We start from the raw sequence: 23,572 nt of genomic DNA on the forward strand, positions 1-23,572 counted from the left end.
TGGCTGGTGCCTTAGCCGGTTGAGCTATAGGCACCGAGTCAGATCAGATGTTAAACTGATCTTTCTTTTGTTCTGTACTGTGTACAGATACTTTTACTGCATCAGTAATAATATTTTAATGAATTTACTTGCTAACATATCCATCTCTTCCTTTCAAAACTAATAAGGACAAGTACTTTGTTATTTTGAATTCTTTGTCTCTGGTTTCTAGCACAATGCATGCCTCTTAGTGGGTTTTCAATATTTATTTAGAGGCAGAGTCTTAGTCTGTCACCCAGGCTGAAGTGTAATGGCCTCACACAGCTTACTGCAACCTCAAATTCCTGGGCTCAAGCAATAATCCTGCCTCAGCCTCCTGAGTAGCTGGGACTACAGGCACGTGCTACCATGCCCTGCTAACTTTTCTATTTTTTGTAGAAATGGGGGGAGCAGCTCTGGCTCTTGCTCAGGCTGGGCTTGAATTCCTAACCTCAGGAATGATCCTCCCACCTCATCCTCCCAGAATTCTAGTATTATAGATGCACATGAGCCCCTGTGCCTGGTTGGTTTTCAGCACATGTCAAAGGGAAGATTAGGAGTGGATCTTGTCATCATAACAACCCTGTGGAGATAGGCAAAACAAGAATAATTAAACCTGTTTTACAGCATAGGAAACTGAGACCACAGGCTCATTTATTTAATGAATAAATAACAATGCCAGGTTTCCAATATTCTTGAAATGTTTTTGTTTCAGCCTCTAAATTGCTTACTGAAATTTCATTAGAGAGAAGTGTCTCCCCAACAGAAGTTCAGATTTTATTCCAGAGTTAAATATTAAACCTTTATCAGCTTGCAGTCTTTATCATATAGTCTTATGTTCTCTGGAAGATCAACGAAGACTCTTCCAAGTTCTTGCAGCCCTTTCATAAAGACCTGTAGGAAGTCATTTGTACTGAGCCCTGCACTTTCTATAACAAGTGGAAAACCTAGGCTCAGCCTTCTTAAATGGCTTTGACCTGATAGACAGTACAGGTAGTTAGAAGCTGAGCCAGCACCACTACCTGGTTCCCACACCCAGCTGGGTTTTGTCAACCCTTGCAGGAAGCGCTTAGAGGCTTGAGGTTGCCAGCTTTGGGGTTTCAGGCCTGTGCAGTGCCTCCCAGCCACCCACACTGGTAGGGCTCTTGCACTGTTAGCTTCTTGTTTCTCTATTTTCTACCTAGGTTTCAGTTTTTAACTTGGGTTTGTTTCCCCTTTCTCTGGTTCAGCTTCCTTTTCCTGTTTTGGTTTTAAGTAGTCTAAAAATCAAATTGCTGCCTTCAGAGGGTCTGTGGTACTCTGATCAAGGTAGTCTTGGGGGAATATAGGACTCACCTCCTCAGGGTTCCCTGTCCTGCTGCCTTTCAGCCATGGCCACAAAGTAAGTATTGGGACCAATGAAGGGGACAAGGGATGTCAAGAGGAAACCTACAATCTTAATGGGGAAGGGACCACAAAAATTATCCCAGGTCCCCTAGTTATATTAACTGGGAAATCTAAGACTAGATGGCAAGAGACTTACCCAAGATCATACAGCAGGTTAGTTTATTCACTCTGTTATCTTTCCATTATACGGGCCTGTCTCTTGAGGCCTGTGACCTTTAATGGTTTCTGGTTCAAAAAGGCTTGCTCTGAAGTTAATTCCTGCCTCAAATAGGAAAAAGAGCCTGAACTATCTTAGGAGTTTGTTGTTTGGCTCAGAGGTATGGTTGGTAGGGCCTTACTCTTTTCTCTGGAGTAACCTGAGTCCTGGCTCTTCTACCTGGAATGGCCTCAGACATACAGTATGTTTTCTGTAAATAGGAGCAAAGAGGGTTCCTTTTATAATAGAAACTTTATGAATTATAATAGCAAGAACCCTGACCTTCTTCTGCCTGAGAGATTTGTGACCTTAGGCTATGGGTTGTTTAGCATGTATGAGAAGCAGCTGATCTGCAAACTGCACTTCTAATTAGGACTGCTCATTCTAAATGTGAGATTACATTTTGGACCTGACTCTTTGCTGCTCTGTGACTCTGAAAGATTGTAGGTGATAGGACAGAGTTTTATCTTATAGGGCTTTTGGCTTTTATTTGATTAACTCATTACCGCTTTGTATCTTAGCATAAAAAAGTAAAAGCAATATTCACCAATTTTCTTATTTGATTCTTTTAACCCTGTTGGATGGATGAGGAAGCTGTTATAATTCCTGTTTTGTGGCTGAGAAAGTTTAGCCTTTGGAAAGTTGTGAGGCCTGCCCGAGGTCACATGGTCAGTTAAGGAAGGGCTAAAACTAGAGCTCAACCAGAACAGCCTCTTCTAGTAGTTTTTCCAGGACATTGCACAGGCTGTTTAGAAGCATTTTGTAGTGGGTTATTAAAATTGACATTAAAGTGAGCAGAATTGTCCACTATTCCTTCTGGTCTGCAAAGAAAGTTGTGCCAAGTGGGGCATAGCTCTTCTCATGGTGCAGTCTCTGCCAAGCTGCTGGAATTAAACAGGCCAGGGAAATACAATCTGTGCATATGTGTGTGTGCCTTTATTTATGTTCCTTTCCAGTTTTATATTCTGCAAGGAGAGCAAACAGCTAATTCTTAAGACCTAAATTTCTCAACTACTTCCTAGTTTTCTATCATTTTAGTAATTTACCTTTAGCTTTAAAGGATTTGTGTGTGGAGTGGTGGAAAATAAAATGCTTTCCATTTCAAAGGCATGTTAACTTCCAAAGTCATTTTCAGTTGTAAATACATTGTGAAAAGTTCAAGTAGCTTTTTCTATCCTGTCAATTGCAGAAAATTTCAGAAATGAATGAGGAGAAAGTAAGGAGAAAGCACAGTGATATTTTTAAAAATATCTCTTTAAATTGTAGAAATCTTAGAAGTTTCCATCTTGAAAAGACCTTAGAGATGATCTATAGTATATCATTTAAGTTAGTGGTGCTTTGAGGATCTTACCCTCTACTTCAGCCATGATAACTCTCCTTTGATCTCTTTTTATGTATTCTTCAATTTTTTTTCCATGATCTGTGATTTTTTTCTTAATGTTACAATGACATAATTTTAAAATTTGTATATATCTCTTCTATTTTAATCCTCATAAGGAGTTGATAAAAGCACCATTGCCAATCACATATACAGTTGTTCTGCAGTTTTATGTGTTTCTGAAGAATTATTTGAAGACAGTCCTAAATTATAACTTAGTTTGACTTAGGTTGCAAAGAATTCAAAAGTTTAATTTACTACCTCTTGTCAAATAGACTTTTAAAAGCATTTGACCCTATAGATTGTCTATAAAATGTGAAAAGTGTTAAATATTCTTTATTTGACATTACACATAAACCACACTAAAGTGTCTTTCAGTAAATAAAGGGCAGCAATTTTAGTAGACACAGGGAAATTAGATTAGCATAGAGATATTGCCAAAAATACAAAGTAAACATTGCCACCTTAGCTCCAGGCCTCACCTTTAACAGGCTAATGAACACCAATTAGAATACCCCTGAGTCTTATTTGTTCTGGGACAGTGAAAGGATTTCCCTAGTATTTAAATATATTTATATAACCAGTTATATAAATTTGAATATAAAATCAATCTTCTATAGGTTTGGGGATGGCAATTTACTATCTTTATGAAAAGATGACCATCACTAATTCCAGTCACATCTTTAGAAGGGGAAAACAATGATAGCACAAAACAGTGAATTAAAACTACTATCAAAATAAAAAAAAGATCATATTCATTTAACCACAAGCCAGTCTTAGTTAAATCAGAACTGTCCAACAAAAACATTCTGTCACTCATTGATGATCTGAATTCTGGTATATGAGACTATTACTGGACGAAGAGGTTCAGCAGCCTGTCACTATCAGCCATGCAGAGGCAGAGATAGGTCTACCAAACTTTGTCAGAAGTGTTCTCCAGTGATTCTGGAGAACAATGAGAGTAGCCTCTTCAAGACAGTTCTGTTCTACTATTTCCAAAATCACAGTTTTATACATAAAAGTTCAAAGCAAAGACCACATTAACCCTTATTTTAAGTAATAGCATAACTCAGTTACCTGTTATAACATTCCAATTCAAAAGTTAATCTCCTAAATCAGTCTACCTGAACTACTCAAGATCTTTAGGGCAGGAGTTAAATTTAGAAAATAAGAATAGGAGACAGGAGGTAAAGGTCACTTAGGACCTAAACTGACCAGACCAACTATGTCATGTTGGCCCTGGCCTGACAGACTCCATCTTATTCTCACTACATGTGCTGTCAAGACCAATCAAATTATGATATACAAGAAAAAGACATGAGGCTCGGTGCCTGTAGCACAGTGGTTACGGCACCAGCCACATACACCAAGGCTGGGGGGTTTGAACCCAGCCTGGGCCAGCTAAACAACAATAACAACTGCAAGCTCTTTTGCATCCTCGCTTCGAAGATGACAAAGAAAAGAAGGAACAACGGTCATGCCAAAAAGGGCCATGGCCATGTGCAACCTATTCGGTGCACGAACTGCGCCCGATGCGTTCCCAAAGACAAAGCTATAAAGAAGTTTGTCATTCGGAACATAGTGGAGGCCGCAGCTGTGAGGGACATTTCTGAAGCGAGTGTCTTCGACGCCTATGTGCTTCCCAAGCTCTATGTGAAGCTACATTACTGTGTGAGTTGTGCTATTCACAGCAAGGTAGTCAGGAACCGTTCTCGGGAAGCCCGGAAGGACCGAACACCTCCACCCAGATTTAGACCTGCCGGTGCCGCCCCACAACCTCCCCCAAAGCCCATGTAAGGAGTTGAGTTCTTGAGGATTGAAGAATAACCATCCTTTGGGAAAAAATAAAATGGAAATTACACTTAAAAAAAAAATAACAACTGCAAAATAAATAGCTGGGTGTTGTGGTGGGTGCCTGTAGTCCCAGCTACTTGAGAGGCTGAGGCAAGAGAATCGCATAAACCCAAGAGTTGGAGGTTGCTGTGAGCTATGACACCACAGTACTCTACTGAGGGTGACATAGTGAGACTCTGTCTAAAAAAAAAACAAGGAAAAAGACATGAGATCTTTCTCTTTTGTAATAAATAAGGCAGTAATCAACTATAACTCATTAGTAGCTTTTTTGAGATAAACTGTCAAGTCTGCTGTTTCTCCCTCCTCCTTCCCTTTTCCCTCCTCCTCCCCCCACACCCCTTGCCCTGGGGTTAAATACTATGGTGGCATAGCTCACAGCAACCTCAGACTCTTGGGCTCAAATGACCCTCTTATCTCAGCCTCCCAAGTAGCTGGGACCACAGGTGCCCAACCACCACACTCAGCTAGTTTGCCTATTTTTGGTAGAGATGGGGTCTTGCTTTAGCTCAGGCTGGTCTGGAACTCCACCTGCCTAGGCCTCCCAGAGTGCTAGGATTACAGGCGCGAGCCACTGCACCCAGCCTTTCCCTTCTTAATGCTAGTGAAGATCATTTTTGTTCCAGGGACATACTTCTTTCTTAGGATTCTCCAAGTACTCCATCAGCGTATCCTCTCCCCAAGTTATGCCTTTGTTCTTACTGGTTATCTATGTAAGAGAAGCCAGCGGCCTGACCTGTCTTCTGCCCAAAGAGACCGTAGAGATTTGGCCCAGTCTTGTGCACGCCTCCCTTTTCCACAGTGTAGCACTGGGTACAGTACTAAACAAAAATCTTCTTGTCTTTCTCAATGTCACCCCCATTTTTAATTCTCTTTTTGACTGCTGACAATAGGAAGATTCTGGGTTGAAAGCTGGACATCCCACCCTCCTATTCCTTAGTACTTCATCAAGGAAAAAAAAAAATTGTACTGTTGTTGGTGATGGTGGTTTTGAATTCTGAAGACTACTAATCTCATCTAGCTTTCAACTGAACAGATCAAGAAATTGAGGCCCAGAGTGGGACAGAACTTGTCTTTGATGATGAGTGGATTAGTGGCCAAACCAAAATAAAAGCCCAGTTTTTCTGGTACCTTCCCCATGGAAGGCTGCTGGCACTGTGTCATGGGTCCCTGACCTGACCCTGTAGTGACAAACCTGGTGGAGCAGTGTTAGTGGAGCCACAGTGCAGCAGCTATAAGAACTGTAAAGTTTTTGTTTTTCCTCATGCTGACTGACATGTAGGGGTATCTACATTCCTAAGTACTGTGGTGCCTATGGTTGGGATACAAACAGACTGTGTAGAATGAAAACGTATCTTATTGGCCCTAGCTTGGGCCACCTGTCAACCAAGAAACATTTTATTAGCCCCTCACTATGGATTGGGATCGAGACATTCTCTTGAGCACATGAAAGTATACCCAATGCTTTCATTGGCTTTTTTTCATTTAACTCTTACAGTAATCCTAAAGGTAGTGTTTTTATTGTTTCCATTTCATAAAGGAAGAAACGAATGCAAAGAAACAGAGAGTAGCTTCACAAGAAACAGCCAGTGAGGGCTAGATCCGAAACAAGGGTCAGGTGGTGCCTGTGACTTAGTGGGTAGGGCGCCAGCCTCATATACCGAGGGTGGCGGGTTCAAACCTAGCCCTGGCCAAACTGCAACAAAAAAATAGCCTGTAGTCCCAGCTACTCGGGAGGCTGAGGCAAGAGAATCGCCTAAGCCCAGGAATTGGAGGTTGTTGTGAGCTGTGTGATGCCACGGCACTCTACCAAAGGTGATAAAGTGAGACTCTGTCTGTACAAACAAAAAAAAAGAAGAAAACAAGGGTCAGCAAAGTTACTTGTCCCAGGCCACGTTAATATCCCTTGCCAGAACTAAAATTTCAACCCAGGTCTCTTGTGCTTTCAAAATCTGTCCTCTTGACTATGCTTCTCACAGCTAACCTGCCCAGTATTGCAGAGTCAAGACTAGTATCAAGGCCTCCTAAGCTCTGTTAACTTTTGCAGTCTCTGTCCTTCTATGCTGCTAATACCATGTGAGACAGATGGTAGCACCCCTGTGTACACATCTCCTGTCAGTGCTCTGTTTGTGCAGGGTTTCCTCAGCAGCATAGAACTCTTTAAAAGTAGAACTCTAGTGTTCGTTTCTGTCTGTCCCTGTGCCTTGTAAATAGCTTGCAGTTACTCAAATATTTGTTGAACCAAACTGATTGGCTGCCCTGATAATCAGGGATAGAAACTGAGGTGGAGCCAGGGTCTGATTCCCAGGCTATTGATTTACCCTTGGAACTGAACATAATGTCCCAATCCTTGGCCCAAACTGGATCTCTACAGCTGTCCCAGGGCTGGACTGAAACCTGTTCCACTACCACATGTGATCAAATTTTGGAACACAGGCACATATCAAAGTTTATGAATGTTTTTGAGGTTTGAGGACCCTTGATGTCCATGTGGCTAATCTCATGGCTCCACAAGGAAAGGGAGGGCTATATTGGTGGCCTTGAAGAAGTATGAGAAGGTGTGTGTGTAAGACAGATTCAGTCTAAGGATATCAGACTCTTTCAACAGTTGGTTCGAGTGTTTTTTTCAGATTCTACTAAACTTCACAGAGAAGTAGAGATCAGCTGTCTGAGCATCTGGGGCTGTGAGAACCAAGAAAGAAAAGGCAAACATCTTGATTGCCCATGATGTAGCAGTCTGAACCTCGAACCAATTTGGATAGAAGGAATGGTGTCTGGGTTTAACCTTGAATTTAGACTTCATTTACCCAAAGCCTTTCTTTAATTTTAACACACAAAATTAGGCTCCATCAGTCACTATTGGAAACCAGGAGAGCGTAAAGACTAGGAGACAATTAGAGGCTTTCAGAAATGAGGGAGTAATCAGCAGTATTTGATTCACAAAGATGGGTCCAGTGATATGAGAGCTAGAAATTACCCATTTGAGTCAGAAGTGGCAAGTCAGTAACCTTGTCTGCTTGTTTCCATGTATTCCCAAAGAAGCCAGGTTCCCGTCAGGGGCTAGGAGATTGAATAGGTGGTGAGGAAATGGAGCAAGCAAATAAGAAAGAGAAAAGGAGCTGAAATGGGCAGTAGGTTCCAGCACCTATCCGCTGACAGCATATTTCCTAGATGTTTGATCTTGATCTAGTTATTGTTGTGAGAGATAAGAAAGGACTTCCTGGCTCGGCACCTGTAGCTCAAGCGGCTAAGGCGCCAGCCAAATACACCAGAGTTGGCGAGTTCAAATCCAGCCTGGGCCTGCCAAACAACAATGACAATTACAACCAAAAAAATAGCCGGGTGTTGTGGCAGGCACCTGTAGTCCCAGCTACTTGGGAGGCGGAGGCAAGAGAATCGCTTAAGCCCAGGAGATGGAGGTTGCTGTGAGCTGTGATGCCACCACACTCTACCTAGGGCAACCGCTTGAGGCTCTGTCTCAAGAAAAAAAAAAAGAAAGAAAGAAAGAAAAAGAAAAGAAAGGAGTTCCGAGGTGGCCAACCAATTCAGTCTGGTTTGCCTCGGTCTATCCCAGTTTACGTCCAAGGAATCCTCTCAGTTGTGGGCAAATGCTGGTTTGGCCCTGTTGGAGAGACAAAATCATCCCTATAGATAGATGAATTGTCTGTTTCTGAAGGGAACAACCAAGTCAGGGCTTTGGGACTGAGCAGACCCAATGTGCTAGTTCTGTGGAGAGAGAGTGAGGCTTTGATCTGTTTTCCTTCAAGTGATCAAAGCAACAAGGAATGTAGTTCTTAGGTTGACCCTCTAGTGGAGCAGAGGCTGGCAGCATGCACCTCAGAAGTGAGCCATGTGGCCCAGCCTCCTGGTCTCTCTGCCTAAGGCCCGGTGGAGCTGAGACACGCCTTCAGAAGCAGCAGATGGCCTCACATCCTCACTTCACACAGTAAGCTGTTGCGGAGTTGTGAGTTGTGGTTTCCTAACTGTCCTTCCCCAGGCTGTTATGAAGCAGAGAAGGCTGATGGTAATCTGTGACAGATGGTTTTACTTGGCAGCTACACTTTCTATGAGCATAAATGAAAGAGGATTAATTGTACATGGAATGTTCCCATAGGCACACAATCATAAATGCACCTTTTTTCCACAGAGTCAGTTATTCAACAAACGGTTTTTAGTGTCTGTAGCACATAAGGAATGGGTTTACAAGAAAGGAAACAACAGAGTCCCTGCCTTCAAGGAGGCCACAATCTTGTGGTACAGACAGCTACTTAGGTAGATACTGAGAAACAGGACAAACTGAGACGTGGTATGGGAGGGGCAGAGGTAAGCAGTGCTACAGGAGCCAGTCCCTTTCTGGGTAGGTCTAGGTCCTGTGCTGTTTTCAAGCTCAACCCTGAACTCAAAAGATTCCAGAAAGCCTTTTGTGGTTATCCTTGTTCCATTTTATGGACCATCTTTTTGCCCTTACTTTATGAATTTACATTCTGTCCTTCAAGGAAAGAACAGTGCCAGGATAGAGTGTCTGTGTAAGTCTATAAGAAATTCAGAAACCTTGTTCCAGGCCATACCAGAAGTGGTAGAGAGAGACTGACAGCTGTTGGGACACAGAGCCTGCACTGTTATAGAAGGATGAAAGAGCAAGAGTCTGAGGCCAGTGTTAGTCTACCGTCACCAAGGGGTGTACACAAGTTTTTTCCTTTATGTTTGTATCAGTGGTTTCTTATATCAAGTCCAAGAAGACCCATGAGTATGTTTCAGAGTAGTATGCAGAAATGTTGGGGTGTATTTTGCTTATTTTTCCTTTTTAGTGAGAGATTTCAACAAATATGCAAAAGTGGTCTGTTATATACTCTAAAATAGTTAACTGCTAAACCAACCAGCTATGGCACAAATTGTGTCTTCTCCCTTCTTCCCTCCCATGCCTTGCCTGGTACTGGGCTCGTGGGCAGAGCTCAGCAAGTACTGCACTCAACCACTCACCTGAGGGACCTCTGAGGTCAGACTAGTCTTGTATAGATGAGGCCCATATTCACATGATCTTTCTTCCTTAAGCTAAAGAAGTAAAATCTGAAGATTTGTTAGGAGTTGATGTCTCAAATGCCACTAGGAGGGAAACTATAGGCTCAAATTTTTACGGGACCCACAAATAACCTATACAGAAGCCTAAAATAACAATAGAAATTGGAATGCTTGTTCTAAAAGAGCCTTCCCTTAGGAGAACAATAGCTGTACTTGCTTCTTTGAGAAGCCTGTTAGATAGAGTCTGGGTTGGTTGGGATGTGGAGAGGGGTCCATCAACTTGGTAGTTTAGCACCATATGGAGCAAAACCAGTGTATTTTGACTGATTTCTCCTTTCCTGTAACTAATGTTTAGATTGTTTTGATCATACTAAAGAAGGCTATAGGAGAAGACCTCAAGAGCATCAACCCTACCTTTCCTCTACAGCTTCATGTGGTTTTATTTTCATCAGAGCCAAAGAAAAATGGGGAGCTGTGAGGCCATGTCTATACAGGCATAAATTATACAAGCCTATTGGGAATTAAATAGTCTTTTTATTTAATAAAGGAAATTTTTTGTATGTATGTGTTTAAAAAATTACTTCATTTATTCAATACATTTTTTAAAAGATCTATCAAATTGAAGTTCCTCAAAAGACTTGAACAAATTAAGTTTATGATGCCCAGGGAGTGTATGTGTGTAACACAGATTTTGAATATTCATCTGAGTGAAGGTGTTAAGAAGACAGGTACATAAATGAAGCTCAGAGGCAATGTCTAGGCTGGATAACAATAGAGATTTTATTCAAATTGCAAAAAGATAAAAAGCCCAAGTAGAATAAATGTATATTTTCTTGCATTCAAGTTTTGTTACTGGCAATAAAATAAGTAGAGATAAATAAGTACCTTTCAAATACAGGGGGACAAGGTTTTTGGTTAACCACGAATTTAATTTGAACCTAAAGTTTAAAGACAACAGCAATAAAAGGAACCTGTGGGTATAATTACAATAATAAAAATAAGTACTGGTATTTAAGCACCTAGTGCCAAACATAGTACTTCATATCATCTCTGATCTTAACTCCCTCTAAAGTTATGTGGGATACCCTCAGGTATACGTCTCCCTGACTTGATGGTTGCGGTTCTCATGTGGGTTTTGCCTCTCTGCCTCTGCTCTTGCTGCTGTCTCCTCCCACTAGAATCCCACATCCCCTTCCTGAATTCATCTAGGGGTTGAAAGCCTTCATCTATGAGGCCACACAATATTTTCTTTGAAAATCTCCACTGCTTCTCCCACCCTCCTCAGGTTAGATAAAGTTTGTAATTATTCATCTGATTTCCTGACTAGATGTGAGCTCCCTGAGGGCAGGTCTCGGCTATTCATCTCTCTATCATTAAAGGTTTTTTAATTCACTGGCATCTGTGTGGTCATATGCTAAGTGACCAGATGATAACTTAGCTAGGGCTAAATTATTGTGCCTAATTTCAGGACCCAGACACTAGGAGAAAATGTGGTAAACTAGGGACTTGATAGAGGAGAGCTACTGGGTTGGCAAAAGGACTTTGTAGCTTTATTGTATGGATAATGAGTAAAAGAACCAAGATGTTTCTTCACTTGTCCAGTGGGTTGTCATAGGCTATCTAAAACACCCTTTGTAACTCTGGAGAGTGGTGAGTATAGTGTCACTCAAAATAAGGAGTGGTTGTCTAAATTAAAACTGACCTCAGAGAGCCTACTTTGGAAAGTAATAAGTTCCCTGTCGTTCAGAGGCTCAGTGTGTACTCATCAGGGCTGTGTTATTGGATTTGAGAGTAGATTAACTAGTCTTTGGGGTTCTTGAGCTTATGTTAGGTACCTGCTATGTGTCAGGTTCTGGAGGCACAGCAGAGGCAGAAATGCCCCTGCCTCCATGAGACGTGCACTAAACAAGGTATGTCATTTTGGGTTTTCCAAGAAGCAAATGCATACAGCATGTGAAAGATTTGTTGGGAAATCATCAATGAAGGATGAAGGGAGCAGAGTGGGCAGGGAGACCCTTAGGCTATGATACAGATCCAAAGTCTGTGGAAAGAGAGAGTGCAGGAAGGATGGGAAGAGAAAAACATTTCATAACAAAGCTGCACTGGGAAAGTTTGGGCCTGGCTGGTGATGAGTTCCCAAGCCAAAATTTTCCCCATGGAAGAGTCCCATGTTGGGCAGGAATAAGCCAACACGGGTACCACTGCTATGTTCAGCAGCCAGAAAGAAGCAGGGGCTCTGTGCCTCAGCACTGCTCCCATAGCAGGTTCTCTTAAAGAAGGTCTAAAGGACATGCCTCGATGGCTGCCATACAGGGATGGCATACAAGGGTAAGCATTGCTCTATCACAAAGTACCTTCTGGATATGTTCCCTCAGTATCTTCTCAAGGACTTCTGTGGTTATATGCCAGTGAAGGTAGAGTTGGATTCCAACTCAGATTCCTTATACCACACTACTTCTCAAGACCACTCTCAGTTCCTGAGATGGTATATGGAACACACACCTAATTGGCCCACTGTCAGTTAGCAACTGAGTATATCAATAGCAGTAAGTGACGTTAACAGCCTATAACTCGATTTGTGATTAATTTATATCAGATGGAACTATATTTGAACCAAGGCTTATCTGTTCTGTGTAGTTTACTCCAATTTCTACTAGATTTTGTAAGGACAGGGCCCCAAAGACTTAGCTAGGGGAGGAACAACAGGTAAGTATATTCTCTTAAAAGATACATTGTTACAGGCTCCAAAAAACAGACAACTGCTACCTCCTTAAATAAATGTAGTTGGAATGATGAATTGGGGGGAAGAAAGATGCAGTCCATTTTTATCTCAATACCTCTGGCCACAGACATGCCTAGGGCCCACAAAAGAAGGCTTGGATGGCTGATGTCCACTGTGCCCTAGACTCCCAAACCCCAGAGCCAGAGCTGACAAGTCAGTGGCAAGATGGAGACCCTGTAGTGTAGACATTAGGAGGGAGGTGTAAGACCCAGCACTGGCACTTACGTATAGGAGTTCACTTGGAATGAAATGAGGGCATATATAGGGAAAGGCCTCATACATGCCAATGTATGTATACAAAAGTATTGCTGAAAGTAATCTATGGATTGTTATCAGCTACAATCTCTGAGCAGTGGGGAAGTTGAGTCTTAAGGAAGCTCAGCCCTCTGGTACACTTAGGAGCTGACTATATGCCCAGTTGAGGTTTCCAAGTCCCTGAGGACTAATCTTACAAACAGCACTATTTTTACCACCCAATAACCAGGGGCCTAGAAAGAGGGATCTTTTTCAAAGACTATATTTTGTTTCCTTTTTCTCTGCTACTTGGTGTCAGCAATATAGTTATCCATTATTGTGTACACTTTACTTCTATATTGCTCCCAAATTATTGGGCATTAAAATATTGTTTCCAATTCTTCACTGTCTTTATATGCTTTCCCTTTCTGATAACTGCCATTCCTAACTATTGTCAGTGTGCCTACCTTCAACAACCACATATTACCTTTTTATGTTTGGGAATTCTAATATGCTGGAGACTGAAAATGTGCTCAGGATTATTAGGCATATTTGTAAATGAAGAGCCCCAGGCTTTGAGAGACTTCCTCTGAATACAGAGGCAAGAATTTTAGTGTATTAATTTTAGTGATGACTCTTTTCTCTCTCTAGAGGCTTCTTCCTTGGTTCTAGTTCATATTCTGATGAAGTTGCTTTGCTAGGTAAATGTCTTCAGCAAAGTGAGGTACAGCCATCTATTTATTTTTGTCATTTTTGTCTTCAGATAATCTAATCACTTTGTTGTTCACTAGCTTATCTGATGCTACCCTGTCATGATACCATAAATCGAGCATTTTGTTGGATGTTACAAAGAATATTATCCATGTCATGTGCTCTAGAGTCAAACAGATGGGTTGGAAATCCCAAGTTTCAACAATGAATACCTATGTGAACTTGCCTAAATCTTCTCACGTCTCTAAGCCACGTCTATAAATAAATGGGGGCAATAAAGTTACTTTATAAGTTTTGACGCTTAGGTGTTGTAATGTATTCTTTTATTTAACACAGTACATAGAGTATTGTGGACAGCTGCCAAATTTTAATTGTAATTCCTTTCTTATTCAAGGCACTTTTCCCCAAAAAACAAAACTATGAATTTCTTCTGAGCTATTAAAAGTTTTGCCACAAAACCTCCTCTCCACTCCTCATGGTCTTTGGAGAAAGAAAACTTATCATCTCACATAGCAGCCCTTCCACAGGTAGTTTGATGTTCTGGCAATTAGAAGTTTCTTCATGTCAAATAGCAAATGGCCTCTGTGTTAGAAAAGGGCAAAGCCAGCTTCCATCCGCTGTGGCTGAGACTGACACTTCAGTTTTTTCTTCTCTGCAGCGAACAGAGTATCTGCCAAGCCCGGGCTTCTGTGATGGTCTACGATGACACCAGTAAGAAATGGGTACCAATCAAGCCTGGCCAGCAGGGTTTCAGCCGGATCAACATCTACCACAACACTGCCAGCAACACCTTCAGAGTCGTTGGAGTCAAGCTACAGGATCAGCAGGTGAGTGCTGGAGTTACAGACTCTACCCTCCTGCCCCCGCCAACCATGCACCCCTTTTCACCATTGCTCCCCTATACACACCAGTAGTGAAAAAAAGTCAAGGATAAAGAAAGGTCAGTATTTGGAATCAGAGCATCCCGGTTCAAATTCTGACTCCATATGCTTATGCTCCAAGGTATGACATCTTAAGCAAACTGTCTTTTCTGAACTTTAGTTTTCACATCTGTCATATAGAGACAGAAATCCATGCCTTACGTAACTATTCACTATGTTATTATCAGATTAGAATAAAATAATAGGTGTAAAAAAGCTTCAAAAAGTATGTTGCACAAATGTGTTAGTTTTATTCTGTACCTACATATCGATACATAAGGTGGCTGTTAAGATTTTTGGTTTATCACCCCACCCCTCTAGCCTTACTCAGGAAAGAGTATCAAGATGATTTAGAGAACCTGGGGTCATTTCTTTACTTAATAGTACATCCTAGGCAATCAGATGAGATAGTTTGTGAGTATAATTGACAAATACCTGTGCAAATACAAGGTAACAACCTTGTACACCTGTATCCTGAAGAGTCCTACACACATAACTAAGACAAGTAATCTAATGGGACATGGACTAAAATAGAGACGAGGAGAAGTGGGTTGTCTGGTTTAACCACAGTGACTTTGGTTAGTACTCAGTATTCTCCATCTAACTCTCTTCTTAGACATTAACAATGAAGTTAACAGATCTGTGGATTTCAGCATTTATGAGAAACTATTTAAATAGCATCTTCTGGCACTTTGTTGGTCAAGCTTTGGCTAAGTGGAGCAGCAGATTAGCTGCTATCTCTGAGAGAATCAGCATGTTCACAATTAGAAAAAAGAGAACAGAAATTTGAGGTTCTATTTTTAGTGTGTTGCCTATTGAATAGGTTTCTGCTTTGGTCAAAGTAGCCCTGTTAAGTTTCAGGTTCTTATGGCTAAAAGGGACATCCCCTTATCAAGACCCCTGATATAAGGTACTCTAACTTTGAACTTTTGGTACCCCCAAAAGCATCTCTTTTCCTTATTAATGAGCCTTAATGGTATGAAGGTTTTTCAAGAAATGTCTAGAAGCTTCTTCCCTAATCTTCCAGTTCATCAATTCTAGATCTGCCTTTTAGAGACACACTGTTAATTATGGTGACAACAAAAAACATTTTACAAATTCCCAGAAAACACCCTGGGCTGGGAGCTGGAAAGAGGGCAAAACCACTCTGGTTGAGAGCCTTTGACATAGGATTTATTCCCTGCTGCAGTTCCTCAATCATAGTAGGTGTTCCCTCAGTGATTGCTCTTATTATAACACATTTTCCGTTCCCTTCCTGCCTCTAGGTCACCCTCCAGGACACAGTAGTATGTAGGTGTAGGTGTGTGTTTGTGCATGCTGGAAAGGTCCTGGGACTGGAGAGCTGGGCTCCCTAGAACCTAAATGTACCTGTTGAACCCTCAGCACCTCATTGCCTCCTTCAAAGGAAATCACATGTTGAGGAGGAGACCTCTTCCCTGTACAGGGAGGGACTGGCAGCAGGATATCAGTGGTATCCCGTTTAAATTCAAAGAGGCTGTGTTGATTCTAAACTAGAGTTTGACAGAAAAGTTACAAACAGCCTTTTGCTTTGAATTGTATGACAGGCTGTCAAATGGGGTATCTGTCAGAGTATCTCCCCAAATGGATGGGGTATGTTACTTAGGAACATAAAAGGGATTCCAGGTAAACCCAGACATCAGAGAAAGCGGCAGGAAACCAAATCCATAATAACTGTTAGGGAATTCAAAGGAAAAGATTGATTTTCATAGATTTTTCCAATCAGTGTGGACTACCATCTTAAAATGATCAAACATATTAAGAGAGAGGAAGATTCTAGTTTTGTAACTAAATAGAGCTATCTTACATGTTTGAGTCTCTTGATGGTTTGTGTGACATTTTTCATGCTATTATTTTATTCTCCCAATAACCCCATGAGCATAATGGTATAAGAATTATCCTCATTGTGCTAAAGATGATTATCTGTGAAGAAAAGAACTAGTAAGTTATAATATATTAGCCAAAGTCTATCCTGAATCTCATATTGAGAGTGAAAAACTTAAAGGACTTCTAGTTGAGAATGAATTATATCCACCAAAAATGTTAGTGAGTTCTCAGGCAGAATTAATAGAAGTAGAATGAATAGAATTAGAATGAATTAATAGAAACAGAATAAATTATTAGAAGTAGACTGAATTATAGAAGCTAAGTGAATTCATCAAAGCAGAATGAAATAATCGAAGTTGAGATACAGAAGAAATGAGATAGTAATCCTCTGCTGTGCACTTGTTGTACTTCACCCAGAATGTTGGGACCAAATCTGAGTGCCACAAACTGGAGTCTACAAAGAGAAGGGTATCCGAACTACTGAACGATTTGAATGCACTATAGTATGTGGAATATTTAAAGGGGTGATAAGAATTTGAAGGAGGAACGGCCACAGTTTGTAAGTTTCAAAAGGACTATCATGTGAAGGAGAAATCTCTTTTACTATAGAGGCTGAGGCAAGAGAATCAGCTAAGCCCAAGAGCTGGAGGTTGCTGTGAGCTGTGATGCCACAGTACTCTACTGAGGGCAATAAAGTAAGACTGTCTCTATTAAAAAAAAATAAAAGAATGTTCTATAGAAATCAAAAAGAATTAAATATGAATACATGCAATAATATGGATAAATCTCATAAACATTGTGCTGAGGGAAAGAAGCCAGAAACAAAAAGAGCATATAACATAGGAATCTATTTCTAAGTAGTTCAAGGACAGACAAAAGTAACTGATGGTTGTAGAAATAAGAAACATGGTTATCTCTACAGGGGAGTGTTATAAATGAGATAGTAAATGAAGTAGCTCCTTCTAAAAACAGACTTGCAGGCTGGGTACAGTAGCTCACACCTGTAATCCTAGCACTCTGGGAGGCCAAGGCTGATGGATTGCTTGAGCTTCAAGAGGTCAAGACTGGCCTAAGCAAGAGCAAGACTCTGTCTCTAAAAATAGCTGGGCATTGTGGTGGGCGCCTATAGTCCCAGCTACTTGGAAAGCTGAGGTGAGATCACTTGAGCCCAAGAGTTTGAGGTTGCTGTGAGCTATGACACAACAGCACTCTACTGAGGGCGACAAAGACTCTGTCTCAAACAAAACAAAACCAGAAAACCCCAGAAGTAGACTTGCAATAATGCAGATGTTTAGCAGTTCCTCCCACTTATTCTATGCAGAGTAAATGACAAAACCATTAGGTAGGCAGCTGGTCAGGTCTGGCAGTTAATGAATATTGGACACCTCTCAAAAGATGACCAAGTGACATATTGGCCATTTGTCATCTGACATACATCTAAAACATGCTGTTTTGGACTTTTGTTTTTTAGAAAGCACTTTTCAAATAGTAAATATAAAAAAAAATTTTTTTTGAGACAGAATCTGACTCCGTTGCCTAGGGTAGAATGCTATGACCTCAGCCTAGCTCACAGCGACCTCAAACTCCTGGGCTCAAATGATCCTCCTGCCTCAGTCTCCCAAGTAGCTGGGACTATAGGCACACACCACCATACTCAGGTAATTTTTCTTTCTTTCTTTTTGTTGTTGTTGTTGTTGTTGTTGTTATTATTGTTGCAGTTGTCATTGTTGTTTAGCTGGCCTGGGCTGGGTTCGAAACCTCCAGCCTCATTGTATGTGAGGCGTTATAACCACTGTGCTATGGGCACCGAGCCTAATTTTTCTATTTGTATGGATATGGGGGGTCTTGTTTTGCTCAAACTTCTGACCACAATCAATCCTCCCAGTTTGGCCTCCCAGAGTGCTAGGTTTACAGGTGTGAGGCATCGTGCTCAGCATAAATATGAACTTTTTTTTTTTTTGAGACAGAGCCTCAAGCTGTCCCCCTGGGTAGAGTGCCGTGGCATTACAGCTCATAGCAACCTCCAACTCCTGGGCTCAAGCGAGTCTCCTGCCTCAGCCTCCCAAGTAGCTGGGACTACAGGCGCCCACCACAACGCCTGGCTATTTTTTGGTTGCAGCCGTCATTGTTGTTTTGGCGGGTCCAAGCTGGGGATTTGAACCCGCCACCTTAGGTGTACGTGGCTGGCGCCTTAGCCGGTTGAGCTATAGGCGCCGAGCCAATATGAACTTTAAAATACTTATATCCATCCAGTAGTTAGTTCTGCTTATAGGGATATATCCAATAGAAGTACGTCTTCACAGGGTATTCAGTTTAGCATTATTTATATCTTCACTTTAGATATGAGGAAACTGATGTTAGTAACTGATACAAGGTTAGTCAACTGAAAAGTAAATTTTTTTCTTTTTTTGAAACAGGGTCTCACTCTGTTGCCTGGGCTGGAGCACAGTAGCATCATTATAGACCACTGGAACCTCAAACTCCTTGGCTCAAGTGATCCTTCTGCCTTAGCTTCCCAAGTAGCTGGGACTACAGGCACAAATCACCGTGCCTGGCTAATTTGAAAGGAATTTTTTTGTAGAGACAGAGTCTCACTATGTTGTCCAGGCTGGTCTTGAACTCCTGGTCTCAAGTGATCTTCTCACCTGTCTTCCCAAGTGCTAGGATTACAGGTTTGAGCCACTACTCACAGCCAAACCAGAATTTTAATCCAGAACCCTTCGTCTCAAAACTATCTGTTCATTACCTGGTTGTCATCAAGGTAGTCATGGACTATTGGGGGCTGTGTGTAAATGGTAGATGGCAGCAGTTGGTGAGCAGCCGTCATACTCACAGTGTAGACAGGGCAGAAATGGTAGTCCCAAGAGCATGCAGTCAGACACCAGCCATGTGCAGCACAGAACCCAGAGAATTTATAGGACAAGGTTGTGTCCTCTAGAAAGGCTCCACTGTACTCTCCCAATGTAATATCCTAATGCCTTTTGCACTGAGAATCATTTGAGGAGACTCCAGATGTTAGAGAGAGGGAATTATAGGAGGCAAGATTTCAACCCACTATATACCAAACCCACCTTTATCTGTGGTTCCACTTTATGAGGTTTCTGTTATCCACAGTCTACTGTGGTTCAAAAATACCTGATAGAAAAATCTAGAAATAAAACCATTCATAAGTTTTAAGTTGTGTGCCATTTTGAGTATTATAATTGTTCTATTTAATTATTAATTATTGTTATTTAATTATTAGTTATTGTTGTTAATCTCTTACTGTGCCTAATTCATGAATTAAACTTTATCATAGCAATGTAAGTGTAGGGAAAAAAACATAGGGCTCGGTGCCTGTGGCTCAAGTAGCTAAGGCGCCAGGCACATACACCTAAGGTGGCGGGTTTGAATCCAGCCTGGGCCCGCCAAACAACAATGCCGGCTGCAACAACAACAACAAAAAGCTGGGTATTGTGGTGGGCACCTGTGGTCCCAGCTACTTGGGAGGCTGAGGCAGGAGACTCGCTTGAGCCCAGGAGTTGGAGGTTGCTATGAGCTGTGATGCCACAGCACTCTACCCAGGAGGACAGCTTGAGGCTCTATCTCAAAAAAAAAAAAAAAACATAGTATACATAGGACTTCTGGACTAACCTCAATTTCAGGCATCCACTGGGGGTCTTAGGACATATCCCATGCAGATGAGAAGAGTCTGCAGTATTGCTAATAAGCAGCAGCACAAAGTCCTATACTGAAGACTTAGCTCCCAAATTCAGTTATCCCATTAGTTTACTCAGTTTAATAGTTAAATCACTACTCATTCTCTCTGGCCTCAGTTCCCCAGCTGTAAAAAGAAAGGTTTGAACTAGAGAATTCCTGAAGTCCCTTTGAACTGTCTTCAGTGATTCTCTGCTAGCCATATATTCTGTATTCTGGATAGGATCAGCCTACCCCCAGTTTTCATACCCACTAAGTTCCCTCTAAGAATGTAGCTAACCAGAGATTTCAAATCATAGGATTCTAAATCTCTTCTTAACATTTTCTCAGATTCCTGAAGATAATAGTTCTGATACACTGAAGAGTCTTGCTTCAATATTTCTCAAGTTTCTTGACATTATGTGGTTTCCAGACTTTCTTCCACTTGGAGTTTTTTTTTCTGGCTTGCTCCAGTTTGCTAATGCCCATGAAAAGTACAGTACCAACAACAAGAAGAAAAGAACTTAGACACAGAACTTTTGATTATAGACTTACCAGGGCAAAATGGAAGAGGTTCTTACCCTTCTCATTTGAACTATTAATATGTCTGTTAATCTTCAGAGCTGTTTTAACCACATTCACTTTACTAGCTCTTATATACTCCACAAAACCTCCAGCCCTGTTTCCAATGACCTAGAACTAAAACTGAGGATTCCCATTTCAATTCTTTTGACTTAGCTATTTATACATGGGATTCTATACTCCTAGCACAAAGAGCAAGAAACAGAGACACAGAGGAACTTGTGTGTAGATGTTAGCCGAAATGTGTGCTTGTCAATATGTAACAATTAAGTTGTGAAACAATTACATTTCTTTAGCTGACTTAGCACTTTCTCTTACTCCTTCCTTCCCTACTCTTATAGGAAGACCCAAACCCAACTTCCACCTAAGACTTGGAAAAAAGCTGTTCTGGATATTGCTCATGTTTGCTGTGCCCTGGCTTTACTTAATCAAGCAGCACAAAAGAGTGGAGCAATAAAAGAGAGATAAAGCAGACTTCTCATCTTAGTGCCCCAGCTAAATAGCTAGGTTTCTTGGCCATGTCCCTTGGCATCTCTAGATCCCCCCCTCAGCTAACCTTCCTGGCAGGGGAGATAGTAAAGAGAGTTATCCCCAACCTCAGATCACAGAGCCTTATAGCCTCAAAGCCAAACAACACCTGAGAAATCACCTTGTATCTCTCCTACAATAAAGTCCTTTCTGTGGCATCACTACCAGCTGGCCATCAAGCCTCATCCAGACCCTGCTTGCATACCTCCATTTATAGGGACCTTAGTGTTTCCCAGTTAACACTCCTTAACCACCTGCTGTGTGCCAGGGGCTATCAGGTAATTTCTTATGTAATTTTGTCCTCACAGCATAACCTTATCACATTCTTCCCCATTTTACAGACAAGAAGGCTGATGAGTAATAAATTCCATGGTGTTAGACCATGTGGCTCCAAGAAGAATAAGGGTTCCAGCCTATAGCATCATCTTTTCCAGGGCTTTACTGCCTTCATTGGCACCACTTACAAATACAGTCTTGAAGTACTTTGAAATAATTCTCTTTTAAATGTTTAAAAGAGCAGAGGTTTAGTGGTCAGACAGACCTGGAATTGAATCCCCTGACAGATTGTAAGCACTTGACTATCTGGTTCTGTCTTAATCTTCTCTGTATCTTTCCCTGCTGGGCCTGGCATTGCTTCTGGAAGTCTGTTGATGCTTATCGATAGAACATAATAATAATAAAGATATTAATAATGCTGTATATTTGTATAGAACAGTAACTCTTCCAAGTTATCCTTTTAACTCATAACCCACTTATTAATCCATTCTAAGTACTAGACACTATGTAGAGAGCTACAGGAGCCATAATATGAATTATAAAGACACTTGCCCTTAAGGAGCTTTATATCTAGAAGATAAAATATATTAATAGGTAAGATATGTATTATAATATAATCCCCACAGTAAACCACCCCATCAGGTTGTAAACCAGGATTATAATTCCCATTTTGTAATCTGAGAAACTGAGCCCCAGAGAAGTACAGTGACTGCTTTGAATGGCATGGCTAGGAGGAGGGCCAACACCAGGAACCAGGGAACCTGACACCCAGTTCAGCTCTTCTCATCTGGAGATTGTGCCTACACAGCATTACAATTGAAGGAATCCTTATTATTCTATAGATTATAGTCTGAAAATTTGCCTAATCATGCTTTTCCCTTCTTCAAACCCCATCCCCATCTCCCTGTCCTCTAGGAAGATACAATATCCTTGCTTCACCACAGGTTCTTTCAGCTCACTTACATTGTGTTTATTTACATGTATTTTCTCTTTCTTTTCCCCTCCAGGTTGTGATCAATTATTCAATCGTGAAAGGGCTGAAGTACAATCAGGCAACACCAACCTTCCACCAGTGGCGAGATGCCCGCCAAGTCTACGGCTTAAACTTTGCAAGTAAGGAAGAAGCAACCACATTCTCCAATGCAATGCTATTTGCCCTGAACATCATGAATTCCCAAGAAGGAGGTAAGTAGGGTTTTGTTTTGGCCTGATGCCAAAAACCCTCTCTTGTTCTACTTACACCCTCCCACAGCTATCTGGGTATGGTAGCACTGTCACTACATTGAACTGACTTGACATGGGTTCTGCTCCCTCACTGTAGATTTAGAAAGACATTGAAAGTTTGAAAGAGGAAAGAATGGAGTTTGTATCATTTTGCCATTTATGAGATATAGGAGATATGGATTGATTTGTTCCTAAAGCTGTAAGGTCTATTTTACATTTGCCATCCTATTTCCATATTCTAGAACACATGTTTGGCAGAAATGGGAGAGGAAAAAATAATAATTTATTCTTGAATTCAATTATTCATTCATATGCTTTACATTTTTTTAAATTCTTAGTGCAAGAAATTGTCTAGGCAGAATAGATAAGAAATACATAGGGTCCTTCCCTTCAAGGCACTTAGTTTTTCAGGTAGACAGATTCATAGACAGCTATCTATAGTGTATCGCAGTAAGTGCTGTAACAAAAGTACATGGAAGGTACATAGGGGCTACAGAAAAGGAAATAAGTAACTGCCCTCCTAGGTCACTAAAGGAGGCGACGGTGACATTTTAGCTGGGCTTCTGAAGAGTAACTAGTTCACAGGCAAAGGTGGGAGCAGGCCTCCCAGACAGATGGAGCAGCAAATGCAAAGAGAGAAAAGCTCTCATGTGCTGGGATAGAGTATAATGTAGTGTTTCTGGGGACCAGGATACAGATAGAAAAGAGGTTGGAAATGAAACTAGAAGGGAGAGGGGGCTTGCACAGTGAAAGGCCCTAAATACTTGGAGGACTTTGAGTGGGCTTGATATTTGGTATAATCAGCAGGAGGGTGGCTACCAAAGAAGTTCTAAGTAAAGAAGCAAAAACACACGCCGCTTTTTTAGATACATATAATGGTAGCTTTAGAAGGACGAGCCAGACTTTCCTGGATGTCTTGATTGCCTCAAGTATGGTCCTGCAGTTGA

At 41.3% G+C, this 23,572-nt stretch overlaps 2 protein-coding genes across 3 annotated transcripts in view; both read left to right on the forward strand.

Moving 5' to 3' along the window:
* The window catches only part of EVL (Enah/Vasp-like), a 172,786-nt gene that overhangs the window by 99,342 nt on the left and 49,872 nt on the right, over positions 1 to 23,572 (forward strand). The window contains exons 1-3 of one of the 2 annotated variants that reach the window (XM_003787036.2): positions 1,216 to 1,399; positions 14,234 to 14,402; positions 22,409 to 22,586. In XM_003787036.2, the coding sequence (XP_003787084.1) occupies positions 1,389 to 1,399; positions 14,234 to 14,402; positions 22,409 to 22,586 (358 nt within the window). In that variant the 5' untranslated portion in view covers positions 1,216 to 1,388. Of the gene's footprint in view, positions 1 to 1,215; positions 1,400 to 14,233; positions 14,403 to 22,408; positions 22,587 to 23,572 lie in introns of those variants that run through there. The other variant, XM_003787037.2, reaches the window with a different exon arrangement.
* LOC100941859 (40S ribosomal protein S26-like) lies at positions 4,409 to 4,855 on the forward strand. Its single transcript, XM_003787038.2, has one exon. It carries the CDS (start codon positions 4,428 to 4,430, stop codon positions 4,773 to 4,775), a length of 348 nt encoding a protein of 115 aa, XP_003787086.1. The 5' UTR covers positions 4,409 to 4,427; the 3' UTR covers positions 4,776 to 4,855.

Source organism: Otolemur garnettii, unplaced genomic scaffold (genome assembly GCF_000181295.1).
Source record: "Otolemur garnettii isolate 467f Iridium unplaced genomic scaffold, OtoGar3 scaffold00020, whole genome shotgun sequence".
NCBI classification, from domain to species: Eukaryota; Metazoa; Chordata; class Mammalia; order Primates; family Galagidae; genus Otolemur; species Otolemur garnettii.